The 15368-nt window shown below is 47.1% G+C and overlaps 1 protein-coding gene across 1 annotated transcript in view; it reads right to left on the reverse strand.

Annotated features, from left to right (window-relative positions):
* Positions 1-15368, reverse strand: part of LOC138473269 (uncharacterized) — a 1193211-nt gene that overhangs the window by 713322 nt on the left and 464521 nt on the right. Inside the window, exon 4 of the mRNA XM_069611906.1 lies at positions 9886-9952. Coding sequence (XP_069468007.1) covers positions 9886-9952 — 67 coding nt within the window. The remainder of the gene's footprint in view (positions 1-9885; positions 9953-15368) is intronic.

The raw sequence follows: 15368 nt of genomic DNA on the forward strand, positions 1-15368 counted from the left end.
AATAAACGTTTGAACTGTGAGATCGGAGCAAGCAAAGAATAAATAATTGACTATGGACTCGATCGAAATGGGGGCCCAGAACAGTAACCTAGTTTTACCCCCAGCAAAAGGGCACCCCCACACCCCTGGAAGAAAATGCTGCAAACTTTCGTTCCGAACTATAATGTGCATTTGTACAATGATTGTTATTGTTTTTCTATTATTAACTATCAGAACTGCTTTCTTTATTGGTGCACGAAGTGTCCCCCTATCAGTACACCCACTGGATAATGAACGTCAGGGTCCCACAAAAGCACCCAGACCCTATTTAGTGATTCCAGTTCCAAAAAAAGCTAATCATGAAACAAACGATTTAAGATTAAATGTAATTAGCAGAGATGCATACACACTTGAGGTGATGAATGAGAGAAAAGGCTGGAGACAGGGTCAGCACGGAATGAATGGTAATGTAGCATTGACCATGGCCCGCATCCACACACAGAATGCACACAAACAAGGGCAATTGTCAATGGCTACAAGGCCTCCAACGAAGGCAGCGGAGAAGGAGAGACTGCCTGCCGAACATTCAATTCTAGAGAATAGTGGAAGTGACCAAGAAAAGTCAAGGGAAGTACCAAAGACGGAGGGAATTGCAAAATCCTTCAAAAGAACAGAAGTGGCCACAAAAGAATTCACAGAGAAGACACAAAAGTTAATAGACTACTTGTTCCCATTCATAGCCAAAGCAAAGAAACTGCATGAGGAACTGAAAGACAGAACTATAGAGACTGTAACAGCAAGCACACCAGCTTGAAAGCAGGGAACAAGCACCAGACCTACGACACAGCCACGCATTGAAGAGCTGGGGAGCCAATGGCGGGTAGGGGAAGTCTATGACAACATTCAAAGAGGAAGGAAAGAAGAAACAAACCCTTCTCCTACCACAGCCATGCTGTCGAGACAGCCAGCTCCGCCGAGATACCCAGAGAGGAAAAGCAGCACAGACGCATTTAGAGACATAGTCATAGCAAACTACAGAAGAACGCTGAGAATCGAGAGAAGCCCGCACAAAGATAACAATGAAATTGATGATTATCTGGACAGCACAGTCCACCTCAGAAACAACATATGGTACCAGCACATGAAGGAAGTAGGACGAAGGAAGTCAGAAGGAGAATGCTTCTTCTGTGCACTCTTACCATACAGTATGGCAAAATCCAAGATCTTTGTGGCTGTAGAAATTGATGTCCAGACAGCACACTGTATATCACACGTAGCAATGTGCAAAACCAGAGGCCAGTTCATGGGCAGCGATGCCTCCCTGAAATGGGCAACTGAAGCAACGGATCCCGATGAGGATGATTATGTTCAAGACATAAAAAACAAGAAACAGACCTCATACTAGGAACCATGTTATCAGGTATGAGAACCCAGATGTAAAAGGGGCAGGAATTAGATGGGAAGTGAACCAGAAGCTAAATATCTGAGGAAGAACTCCAGAAGAAGCCGAAGTTGGAAGAACAGGGGCCAGATGCAGATTTGGGGAAGAGTGCTGTCACCAGACAGATGGGAAAAAGGAGTGGTGATCTGCAGGGCCTGGATGGTCGCCGGACATTACGAACCTACCATCAACATAGTGCAGAACGGATGCAAGCCACTGTGGCCAAAACTCTCAAGATTACTCACATGGGTCGAAGACAGAGGGGGACCCCTGCAGATAGTACCACTAGAGAACCCAAAACTATGCTTCAGAAACAATGGTACGAGGAAGATGGGGGAGAATCAGAACTGTGGACGAGTCTTCAACGCCCCAGGAATGGTACATGGAACCACAGTGATTATGGACCACTACTGGGCGTGTGAATCCAAGGCATACATAAGGCAGCCGAGAAACTGGGGAGGCATATGCACAATAGTGAATGTCCATGTTCCTGCACTAGTGATCCCCAAGAATGACCTGAAGTTGGACAGTTTCCCGAAAGCCGATGCCCATCTAAGGAGAAGGAGATCTGCGGAACTGGTATCCAGGATGAAAAGAGAAAATTACTTTTCTACCAAACCAGAAGAGGCATTTCATGCAATCCCCTATGAACACAGACTATTCAGCCTCACCTCAACAGTATTCACAACATTACTCCTGCCCCACATCCAAATTGGAGTGAATGCTAAATGGTTGCAGATAACCAAATGGGAGTTATTGCAGAACATTAATACCACTATAAAAGGATTCAACACGATCAAAGAAGAGCTGAGAGTGATCAGACAGATGACCCTCCAAAACAGATATGTGCTTGACATGATCACTGCAATGGATGGAGGCGTTTGTGCAAAAGTCGGAGAATCATGTCGCACATTTGTACCATCACACATGAAGAAAATGGAACCCTAACAGAGGCCATAAGCATGTTGACAAGCCTGAAAAACCAGATGATCGATGAAAGTGACGAAGTGGACGATGGTTTGGAGACCTATTCTCGTGGGTCCCACAATGGATGGCAGATATATTCAAGTTTCTGGGAGCTCTCCTAGCAATGGTATTGCTAGGATTCTGCGTTATCAAGATAATCATTGCACAGTGCCAGAAAACTGCAAAGAAAGCCATAGGAATGAAAATAATGGTTGATGTCGATCAAAGATGGAAGCCTAGAGACCTGACTGATGAAGAAATAAGAGACTTCATGAAGGTCAGCAAATTTGCGCCAGATGGAACAAAATTCACATATCCTAAAAAGCGAAGAAGGTATGAAGGAAAATGTATCTATTGCAGTCCAAATGGACAATGCCAGCTAATGACCTGGAACAAAGATGAACATGTGAAAACAGTAGGGAGTTTGAAAGGCGTGATAAAAATATGGACTCCAAAGACGCACATGTTCACACCAGCATGTGCCAACCCTGAAGACGATGAACAAAACACTGAAGAATCAAAGGAAATTGAGATAAAGAGTGAAGCAGAAGTGGTCGATGAACCGACCAGAGGGGGGAGTGTAAAGGAGGTCCCAGACATGACCTGCACCCCAACCCCTCATTTCGAGCTACCAGGATGGGACTCGCCAAGGCACGTGACATATGAGGAGCAAATGAACCAACAGACAGTTGCACTAGGATTCTGCCCAGTATACATTAGAAGATCCGTACCTGTTGAAGCGCCCATAACCAAACAACCCTGGGCATCACAGTACCCTATCAGACAGCCATACCTGCTGCCAATGCGAAATGAGGAGTCCCTACATACGGTCCATGAAGAGACCCAAGAGCCCTAATGGAAGGCCAGTGGAAATGACACAAGGGCCTGAACAGACTCGTGAATGAACAAAAAGTCACTATCGACTAGAGCACGCCAACGTAAGTAAATATAAAATTAATGTAATGAACACCGAGAAGAGACAATGTTAAAACATGAGGAAACAGAGCTACGAGACAAGATGGAAGCAACCAATCTGATTAACCGTGTGTAAATAGTGTGGGATGTTTTTACCCATGCATACAAGCCCTACCATAAAACTGTGCAGTACTGGCATGGAAAACATCATGATGGCCAGAACTCCCCAGAGAGTGCACAGGGAAAACACGAAGAATAGGCTGCCACCCATTTTTGCCTATGTTGTGAGCACAGGAGGGCACTGCCTAAAACCACCATTGGGCTACACACACAGTAGCCTGAAACCATTGGGAATGGCAATGCTGATTGCCAAAAAAAAGCAACTCAGACTGTGGGGAATTCATTTTCTTAATCCCAAAATGGTTGCATTACCAGTACTCACCACTATCAGAAAGCCGGCGTTTTAAAACCACCAGACTTTTGTGTAAAACTGCACAAATGAAACAAAACCAGACCAAGGAAAGACTTGCTAAGAGGTGGAAGAATGTAAAACCATATTCTGAAATGACTTGAAGGAAGTCATTATTTAATGTATAGGTACAAATTGTCAGTTTGATTTGAATGTAGAAAACTGGGAACAAAAAGTGACATTTAGCTGAAACCTGGCTTAGTGAAACTGGATTCTGCCTGACAACTACCCCCGACAGGAGAAACCTGTTCAGCCACTCTTCCCAGGCCTAGCTGCATCCTGCTGCCCCTTGCCAAAAGGAGTTGTCACCTCTCTGATTAGATTAGGGGTGGAGCACCTGGGAACTGGAAGGAACAGAACAATGCAACTCCCTTGACTCAGGCAAATGTTACATTGGGGGCGTCGTAAAGTGGCTTCCTCTTAGGGGAAACTGGGAGGGGCAGTGCCTCTGCTAGCAGCTGAGCTTGGGGGATTATTCCACCTTGTGATGTGGGAAGCCACACCCCTTTTTGACCAGGGCATAATTTTAAAAAGATAGATAACTCATAGTGCGGACTTGTCAGAATTATATAAGTAATATCATTATTTTTGTGATTTTTCTGTGAACATTTTGAGAGGCGTTAGGACCCTCTGGTGTATTCTGGGGGGTTGCTGGCAGAAAATTGGGTCTCACTCCAAATGTCTGCATGTTAAAAATTTGACACTTCATCAATTAATGTCCATACTCCTTGCGCACATGTGTGTAACTTTGGGTAAATGTCCGATATTGCAAAACCAGTTAAAAAGCGCAAAATGTTGTCATTTTTGAATGCAAGCCCCCAGGAAGATCAGAGGCGGATAAGCATGGACCATAAGTAATATATAATGTGCACATGTAATTTCAACAAATTGTATATCTGGGAAAGATGTATTTGAATCAAATATAGATTTGTGGGCAAACTCACCAGGGGAGGATCCTCTGACCCATAAACAGACCTCATCATGATGACAATCCATTAATCCATTTCCTTCCCCCAATCATGGGAGAGGGGAGAATTGGGCCAATGACAAGTAGAGAGGGGTAGGCTTAGCTAGGCCCAGGCACACACCCATTTTCAAAACACATAAAAAGAGACTGCTGGGACAGGTAGAGACATCCAATTCCATTTGCTGCGGAGAATGCTGACCGACGACTTCACATCCAGAGATCCTACACTTAGACTTCCAAGCTAAACAGAGACTACAGAACTTTGAATCAAGAAGGCCCACTGCAAGCAAAAGTATTTGTCAGCAGGCGTCAAAATCATTTGCGAACTATTCCACAGCCGGGCGAGCTGTCTGAATTCTTTTGCCAAGAACTCTTGCCAGTACCCAGAAAGCAGTGTTACATCGAGAATCCACTTGATCCGGACCGGAAAGCAGAGCAGTATCCAGAACCAGAGGCCAGAGATCCAGAGTGACCCAGACCGCTGTGAGCAGAACCAGAGAGCTGATCCAGATCACTGTGAAGTGCCGAGACCAGAACCGGAGTCCAGTCCAAAACCTGACTAGATCCGTGGCGAGGCCTATTTCAAATTTATATTGTGAGTACCTAGCAGAACTGTGCAGAACCAATCTCTTAGTTAAAATAATCTAATCCAAACTATTTTAACCTAAGTAGAACAGCCTCCTAGAAATCGTGTCACCTGTCAATTCTGAAGCTGCAAGCTGTCACCTGTCATTTTGAGTTTTACTTTAAATCCGAACATCTACCTTTATTTAATCGTCCGTATCTCTGGAACCGTTTGGGCTAGGAACGTAACTTAACTTTCACCTGAAAGCTTAGAATCTAAGCTTTCCAACGAACCTAAGACCGACTTGCTACTCCTTGTACTGCTGCCGTAATCATGATTCACGCACTCGCAAATTTTGCCGCGATTTGCGATTTGGCCTGATTTCTTTACCTGTAAAAAGATAGCAGCTTTTTGCTTTCCTTTGCTAAAAATGTGTTTGCCTCTTAATAACCATCCCTGATTCATTGCTTAAGTGAGCCTGAGCTCATCCCAAGTATCTCTCACTCACCCTGAACCTCCTAAAGGGAATTAAAAGCATTTTCAGCATATTTCTCACTTCACTGCCGCCACATTCAAAGCACTTGGGTCTGTGTTTCAAAACTCCTACCTGTTTCCTCTAAGCTTGCTGGGGGGGGGGGACTGAATTTCGTATTGTATTTGATTGCATTCCTGAGAACTGTGTGCTCCTCTTTCCATCTCCATCCATTTATTACATTGCATAGGGGAGGGGGGTGAATTGCCAGAGAAAAAGTGATTATCTTATTTTTTGCTAAAATCATCTCAAGTATTTCTGTACTGCATTTTATTCCTCATTGCTTTTCCCTTGAAATCATAAAAGTATTTTTGCTACTTTATCCATCCTATACTAACTCCTCAGTGATTGTAAAGAAGTGTGCTAGTGCCAGATTACCCATTGTTGATCAACATCATATGTCTAAGTGTACTATCAGATATTAATTTATTATAATGTGTGATATATATATATATATTTTAAATTCTCAAATAAACCTTTTAATTTGCAAAACAAACCTAATTCTTGGCTCAGTGGGGTAAGGGGGATTCTAAGAGGGGGGTGTTATACAAGGGTGATCATCCAGAGTACTGAACTAGACATAAAAATACATTAATAAGGGTTTTCCTCAGCATCCCAGACTAGGCATTGACTTGGCTGTAGTGTTGATTGAATATCGCTTACAAAAGGCTTGGAATGCAAGATGCTAAGAAATCGATACTGCTTGCAATACTTAGTAGAATATTAGAAGCGGCATGCGCCAACTATATAGCTACCTCAAGAGGCACGTTATACGAGTGCGACTCCATTTTGTAAAACAGAAATGGGCCCAGGCTGCCAGAGGCCTGGCAGGCCAAATTTCACAACTCAGCCAGAACAGAGAGGAAGAGCGGAATCGAAACTCAACAGAGAGCGGCTCATGCCTTTGAAATTGAGGTCACCCAGAGAGAGGAGGAGAGCGTCAACACGCAAGAACCAAACCTCAGAGCATACCAGCTTGCCTGTGAAGGTCAAGATAAGCGAGGCCCAGGCAGGTGGTAGGGCCGAAGCAGAATTAAATACAATAAAAGCTGGAAACTGAAGCAGATCCATGGTGAACAGACACGTGACCAGCCAGGCGCGAAGAGGTACCATCGCCTGATGTCATCCAGAACCCAGGATGCCATAACTTTTCCCGATAAGAGACTACAGTCTCGAGGCCAAACCCAGCCAACTAATTGACACATAGCCCTAGGATACTGATTGATGGAAGGGAGGCAGGGTGAAACTTGGTACACCAGGCCCTTGGGTGTCCATTCTGCATGCTGCTAATTAAAATGTGGATTTATGTCTAGGGGTGTAACCTGACCAATCACAATGGACCAAGTTATCTGGAGTCCTATAGATACTAGAACCAATGAGACGTTGTACTTGTGATGACGTCAATCACGTGTGATGTAGTGGGATGGGCATAGATGCCCACCAGATAAGAGTTATCCAATCCGCATGCCCTATTATCATATACAGATATAGCACCTATACTTAAGTTACCTTTCCTAACCAATTATATTGCATGTTGAATTTTGTAGAGTTAGATGACGAACATTGCCTATAAGAATTACTGTTCAACTGAAGTTCGAGGAAGTCGAAGCGAGACAGGTGATCGCAATGTTGCTGATTCCCATTTGTTTCTTTTTTTGATGTACTTGCCATTAAACTGACTTTCCTTTGCCAACTTACTGAGTCCTCAGTATTGAGTCATGTTGGAGTAAGTGAATCCTGCACCCCCTGTCCTCACATGGTGCAGCTATCTTGTATTACAAGTTCTAGAGGGTGAGCGCTGACCTATGGGCCCGTCAGTGAATTCCTCCCCTCGAGAACACCACGTATGGGCATAACATGCAAAATACTGCCTCACATGCCGTGGTTCTGCCATATTATACTAGGTGTAGCCTCATTTACCCAAGTAGTGCCGTCTCACCCCAGGTTATCCGCTACATGACCAACATATTCATCTTATGCAAATTATAGAGCCCACAGTAGTGTAACTATGATTTCACTACCGAGTGGGACTGCAGCATGTTCACATGGACCTAGAGTATGTGGCCTGTAAACTAAGAAATATATGGAGTGTTATCTCTTACAGGCTCCACTGATCAGGCCACAGCTCCATTAGGTGGTCTTCTTTGCTTTTTAAATAATTAATATATTACTAATGCATGTATGTTCCACAAAGCTCTCTGGAGATCTACATATTTAGCTCATGTATTCCATTGACGGTCACACCTCACACAAGTCAATGCTATTTTGCATTACCTCCCTTCTTTGTAATTCAGCGGCCGCGTGACTGGCACAAGGCGCAGAGTGATTAAATGCCTTCCTCCGTGATCGACAGTTCATGGCAAATGCTAAAAACGCCTGTTAGGAACTCTCTGGATTCTGCAGTGCGGTTGTGGTTGTGTTGGAGGAACGTGTTCCAGGCCCCTCCTAGAATGCCGTTCTTCATCAGGGTGCAGCATGGGTCGTCGTTTGTGGCCTCAATGAGTTCTGGTATGCTTACCGCCTTGGGTTTCACTGTGTTCACAATGGAGCATATGTGCTCAACAGTCTCGTGCGACTCTGCGATTTAGGACTCTGTGGCAGCTCCTGGCTGTCTTGACAAGAAATCTGTTAGGTTATCAGCTCCAGGTTTGTATATGGGGTCAAAATTATATTGTTGTAGTTGAAGTAGAAACTTGACCACTCGTGCTGGAGGGTGTTGTGCCGAGCCCATGAAGATGGGGATCAGCGGCCTGTGGTCTGTAAATGCCTTGAATTTTCGTCCACATGGGAAGAGGTGGAAATGTCTGCACCCCCGAAGAATGGCGATGGCCTCCTTTTCAAGGTGCGAGTAGCATTGTTCTGTGGGTGTGAGGGCTCTGGATGCATATGCTACGGGCCGTGTGTCTTCCGCTGGCGAGGTTTGCACTAGTAGCATATATCTTTTCCCTAACTTTCTCCAGAAGACAGTCCATTTACGATGGACTGACACACATCCATCCGTGCATAAAGCACGTCCCTTTGCCCAGTTGTGGAAATTCCCTTCCTCTCGCCGCACTCTCCCTCTTGCATTCCTCGTTTTGCTCACTATTGCTCAAGCAGATTAAGGTCTGGTGCACCCGGATGGGGTCACAATACGTCACGGACAAGGATCAGGTGCTCTGAAACCACCACAGTGGTGATCTGGCAGAGTATGAAAGCAGAGAAACATAACATATGTGCTACTGGTGTTTAACTCGCTCTATATTGGAAGGCACCTATTGGAACTACAAGAGAGGCCTGTTTGTTTCTTAGATACAATCCTGAAAGAGTAGAAAAGGAAGCAATTGGGAGGCCAGGACTTTAACATTGCAGCCCCTAATAGCAGGTGTGAATTCCAGCATAGAGTTTTCCTACTGTTAACATCGGGTTTGCCTAGACTTCCTGTAGGAAACCTTCAGGAATGCAGCAGGAATCATAAACAGGTTTTTTCGGATATCCATCACCGGTTGGGTGCAAAGCCTGCTCTCTTAACAGCAATAACCCGTCTAAGTCCCACAGTAATTATCTGCTTCCTTTGAAGTTTTAAGGCTGCAGGTGGAAGGGCAGCGCGGCTCCCCAGCTGGGCATGTGTGTAAGGCACACAGGGGGGCGGGGGCGTCTGTGAAGTAGGGTTTAACAAACGTGAGGTCTGCTAATTGAGTCCCCAGCCCCAGGCCCCAGCAAGGCCTCGACTGACCTGCAACCCGAGCAGGGAGAACTTGACTTAAGTGAAGGATCGCAAATCTTCGTGTATTTTACATTCTCCTTTTGATATTTCGCAAGGTCGTGGGGTTTCCTTGTCAGCAGGCCTTGAAGTCCCCTCACAGCTTGCCCTGGGGGTTAATTTGCAGGGGGGGAGCTGAAGGTTACTGCAGTATTAACGCCGTCCTCAAGCTGCCTGCCCTGGGGATACTCGCGGGTCAACAGCTGACAGCCGGTGCCAGGACGGGTTTCAAGCAAAATAACACACACACTCCACATTAAGCTGAATAATCAAACCGAGACTACGAGAAATGCACACTTAAATGTCTACCTCCTGAACTTCCGGCTGAGCCTCCTGGCCCGGGTGCTTGTGTGACGTCCGTTCCAGAGTGCAGCTCCTGCAAAGGAAGCACAAGAAGGCGTTATGTGACGTCATTTCACAACGACCCCTTATTTACTTGATATCAGTATTATACCCCCGTGCACAGTAAATGTTTGGCCTGACCCTAAAGGTTCAATCTTCTGGATGTTGTACACTTTATGCTGTGTTAAGGAGATGTATGCCACCCCCTGCTGCCATGCCATATTGAGGGGATGTATGCCACCCCCTACCGCCATGCTATGTTGAGGGAATATATGCCACCCCCTGCAGCCATGCCATGTTAAGGAGATTTATGCCACCCCCTGCCGCCATGCCATGTTAAGGGAATATATGCCACCCCCTGCAGCCATGCCATGTTAAGGAGATTTATGCCACCCCCTGCAGCCATGCTATGTTAAGGGAATATATGCCACCCCCTGCTGCCATGCTATGTTAAGGGGATGTATGCCACCCCCTGCCGCCATGCCATGTTAAGGGAATATATGCCACCCCCTGCCGCCATGCCATGTTAAGGGAATATATGCCACCCCCTGCAGCCATGCCATGTTAAGGAGATTTATGCCACCCCCTGCAGCCATGCTATGTTAAGGGAATGTATGCCACCCCCTGCTGCCATGCTATATTGAGGGGATGTATGCCACCCCCTGCCGCCATGCTATGTTAAAGGAAGGTATGCCACCCCCTGCTGCCATGCTATATTGAGGGGATGTATGCCACCCCCTGCCGCCATGCTATGTTAAGGGAATGTATGCCACCCCCTGCAGCCATGCTATGTTAAGGGAATGTATGCCACCCCCTGCCGCCATGCTATGTTAAGGGAATGTATGCCACCCCCTGCCGCCATGCCATGTTAAGGAGATTTATGCCACCCCCTGCTGCCATGCTATATTGAGGGGATGTATGCCACCCCCTGCCGCCATGCTATGTTAAGGGAATGTATGCCACCCCCTGCCGCCATGCTATATTGAGGGGATGTATGCCACCCCCTGCCGCCATGCTATGTTAAGGGAATATATGCCACCCCCTGCTGCCATGCTATGTTAAGGGAATATATGCCACCCCCTGCCGCCATGCTATGTTAAGGGAATATATGCCACCCCCTGCTGCCATGCTATGTTAAGGAGATGTATGCCACCCCCTGCAGCCATGCTATGTTAAGGGAATATATGCCACCCCCTGCTGCCATGCTATGTTAAGGGGATGTATGCCACCCCCTGCCGCCATGCCATGTTAAGGGAATATATGCCACCCCCTGCCGCCATGCCATGTTAAGGGAATATATGCCACCCCCTGCAGCCATGCCATGTTAAGGAGATTTATGCCACCCCCTGCAGCCATGCTATGTTAAGGGAATGTATGCCACCCCCTGCTGCCATGCTATATTGAGGGGATGTATGCCACCCCCTGCCGCCATGCTATGTTAATGGAATGTATGCCACCCCCTGCTGCCATGCTATATTGAGGGGATGTATGCCACCCCCTGCCGCCATGCTATGTTAAGGGAATGTATGCCACCCCCTGCAGCCATGCTATGTTAAGGGAATGTATGCCACCCCCTGCTGCCATGCTATGTTAAGGGAATGTATGCCACCCCCTGCCGCCATGCCATGTTAAGGAGATTTATGCCACCCCCTGCAGCCATGCTATGTTAAGGGAATGTATGCCACCCCCTGCTGCCATGCTATATTGAGGGGATGTATGCCACCCCCTGCCGCCATGCTATGTTAAGGGAATGTATGCCACCCCCTGCTGCCATGCTATATTGAGGGGATGTATGCCACCCCCTGCCGCCATGCTATGTTAAGGGAATGTATGCCACCCCCTGCAGCCATGCTATGTTAAGGGAATGTATGCCACCCCCTGCTGCCATGCTATGTTAAGGGAATGTATGCCACCCCCTGCTGCCATGCTATATTGAGGGGATGTATGCCACCCCCTGCCGCCATGCTATGTTAAGGGAATGTATGCCACCCCCTGCTGCCATGCTATATTGAGGGGATGTATGCCACCCCCTGCCGCCATGCTATGTTAAGGGAATGTATGCCACCCCCTGCAGCCATGCTATGTTAAGGGAATGTATGCCACCCCCTGCTGCCATGCTATATTGAGGGGATGTATGCCACCCCCTGCCGCCATGCTATGTTAAGGGAATGTATGCCACCCCCTGCCGCCATGCTATGTTAAGGGAATGTATGCCACCCCCTGCTGCCATGCTATATTGAGGGGATGTATGCCACCCCCTGCCGCCATGCTATGTTAAGGGAATGTATGCCACCCCCTGCAGCCATGCTATGTTAAGGGAATGTATGCCACCCCCTGCTGCCATGCTATATTGAGGGGATATATGCCACCCCCTGCCGCCATGTTGAGAGGATGTGTGCCACTCCCTGCCGCCATGTTATTTTAAGGGGATTTATGCAACCCCCTGCTGCCATGCTATGTTGTTGAGGGGATGTATGCCACCCCCTGCTGCAATGCTATGTTGAGGGGATTTATGCCACCCCCTGCTGCCATGTTATGTTGAGGGGATTGATGCCACCCCCTACTGCCATGTTATGTTTAGGGGATTGATGCCACCCCCTGCTGCCATGCTATGTTAAGGGGATTTGTGCCACCCCCTACAGCCATGTTATGTTAAGGGGATGTATGCCACCCCCTGCCGCCATGTTATGATAAGGAGATTTATGCCACCCCCTGCAGCCATGCTATGTTAAGGGAATGTATGCCACCCCCTGCTGCCATGCTATATTGAGGGGATGTATGCCAACCCCTGCCGCCATGCTATATTGAGGGGATATATGCCACCCCCTGCCGCCATGTTGAGGGGATGTATGCCACCCCCTGCCGCCATGTTATTTTAAGGGGATTTATGCCACCCCCTGCCGCCATGTTATGTTGAGGGGATTTATGCCACCCTCTGCCGCCATGTTATGTTGAGGGGATTGATGCCACACCCTGCTGCCATGCTATGTTAAGGGGATTTGTGCCACCCCCTACAGCCATGTTATGTTAAGGGGATGTATGCAACCTCCTGCCGCCATGTTATGCTAAGGGGATGTATGCCACCCCCTGCCACCATGTTATGCTAAGGGGATGTATGCCACCCCCTGCCACCATGTTATGCTAAGGGGATGTATGCCACCCCCTACTGCCATGTTATGTTGAGGGGACTGATGCCATCCCTGTTGCCATGTTATGTTAAGGGGATGTATGCCACCCCCTGCCGCCATGTTATGCTAAGGGGATTTATGCCACCCCCTGCCGCCATGTTATGTTGAGGGGATTGATGCCACCCTCTGCCGCCATTTTATGTTAAGGGGATCTATGCAACCCCCTGCTGCCATGCTATGTTGTTGAGGGGATGTATGCCACCCCCTGCTGCCATGCTATGTTAAGGGGATTTTTGCTACCCCCTACAGCCATGTTATGTTAAGGGGATGTATGCCACCCCCTGCCGCCATGTTATGCTAAGGGGATGTATTCCACCCCCTGCCACCATGTTATGCTAAGGGGATGTATGCCACCCCCTGATGCCATGTTATGTTGAGGGGATTGATGCCACCCCCTGCTGCCATGTTATGTTGAGGGGACTGATGCCATCCCTGCTGCCATGTTATGTTGAGGGGATGTATGCCACTCCCTGCTGCCATGTTATGTTAAGGGGATGTATGCCACCCCCTGCCGCCATGTTATGCTAAGGGGATTTATGATACCCCTACTGCCATGTTGTTAAGGGGATTTATGCCACCCCTTGCTGCCATTCGCATGCTCCTTTTTGCGCTCTGGGAGGAATCAGGAGCCTCCCTTCACCTGCCCAAACATTTATTATTGATTTTCTTATAAGGATCTTATCAAAATCTTCTAAGATCTTACATAAATCTGACTTCAAGCCTATACGATTTAATGAGAATTCAATAAGTACTTCGGTGTCATATAAGTTCTTACTATTGTTCAGAAAAACCCACTCGTTTCTCACAAGTTCTTAGAAGCTACCCATAAGAATCTTATAGGGCGTTTTTATCAGCCCCCGATTCTAAGGTTGTTGCTAAAGGCGATGCTAAGGTTCTCTTGGCCCGCACAGCAGTGCATACAGATGGGGGAGCAGAAAATTCATGAGTAGGGCCATGCCAGAGCCGAGCCAGCAAAAGAAATGCTTTATAAAACGTTGAACCCAAGTCCCACTAACTGGTGTCCTGCCTCATCCCAACAGAATCCACCAACTGGCACCCCAGCTCGCCCTCAACAACCTCCAACCCCCCATCTTGGCAACCTGCGTACCCCCAAACCTTAAACCCCCTACCTGAAATCTTGCCTCCCAGCCCACAACTCAAACCCCCTAGCCAACGATGCAAGGATTTGCGTGGCCCAGTGCGTCAAAGCAAGAGTGGGCCCCTAATTTTCATACGCATTGACATCATTCTCAGTGACACAGTATAACATTACGTCACAAGGAGTGGCATCGGTTTTGTACTCAAGGCCACCAAGAAAAGTCACATTGCGCAACTTTTCCATGACTAAACCAAGACACATTTAACTTTGTGGTCTGCAGTACATGAATGGGGACCCTATTATTTAAATAATATATGGAACATTAGTACAGTGTAGCATAGTGTAAGTGATAATAGCATACACTAAACTGAATTACAGAATGTTGGCACATAAAGCATAGTGGGATGCAATCATTTGCCCAGGATGACTCACTTGAGTTATATAGTGTAGTCAGGATTTTAGGACAGTCTTGAATTTAGGAACTTGGCCACATTCCTTCCTTCTGAAGTCTAGTTGGTAACATTAGGAGTTAATGCTTGTCTTTCAAGAATTCTCTGTTTTGTAGAGATTACTTGAAAAGTGCCAAAATCACACAATAAACCACCCTCGCATCAGTAGGGAAATATGTTTGAGGATATATTTTACAATTCTTGAAGATAAGGAAGACTACAAGTACCAGGATGCAAAAGACTACAAGTACCAGGATGCATTTAGTTTTCCATTCAAATGCGTTGCAGTGTATAAGAAAAATGTGGGAGGCCCCACTGGGAGGCATGCCCTACTTGATCTTCCCGGGGGAGTGGCATCCGGTAACATACCAACCACAGGCGTCAGATCAGCTCATCACAGATCTGAGGCGACAGAGGATAGGGTCAAGTTACTCATGCCTTCCGCCGGCTCCCCACTTACCTTGTGGTCTTGCTGCCCTCCAAAACAGAAACTTCCTAGCTCGTGCCCAGCCTCTCCTTCACTCCACCGCCAACACTAACACTCTACCTGGGGTCCTGCACCTACTAATGCGGCCTACACAATCTCCGTTTACTTTCGAGACTGAAAACAACACAGTGAAAGGATATGCAGCATGTAACCCATCACCTGCTGGTAGTTCTTGGTACGCACCGCATGCAGGTTTATGCACTCCTTCCCTTTCGCCTCTTCTTGAC

This window comes from Ambystoma mexicanum, chromosome 8, assembly GCF_040938575.1.
Source record: "Ambystoma mexicanum isolate Mex_15411 chromosome 8, UKY_AmexF1_1, whole genome shotgun sequence".
In the NCBI taxonomy this organism is placed as follows: domain Eukaryota; kingdom Metazoa; phylum Chordata; class Amphibia; order Caudata; family Ambystomatidae; genus Ambystoma; species Ambystoma mexicanum.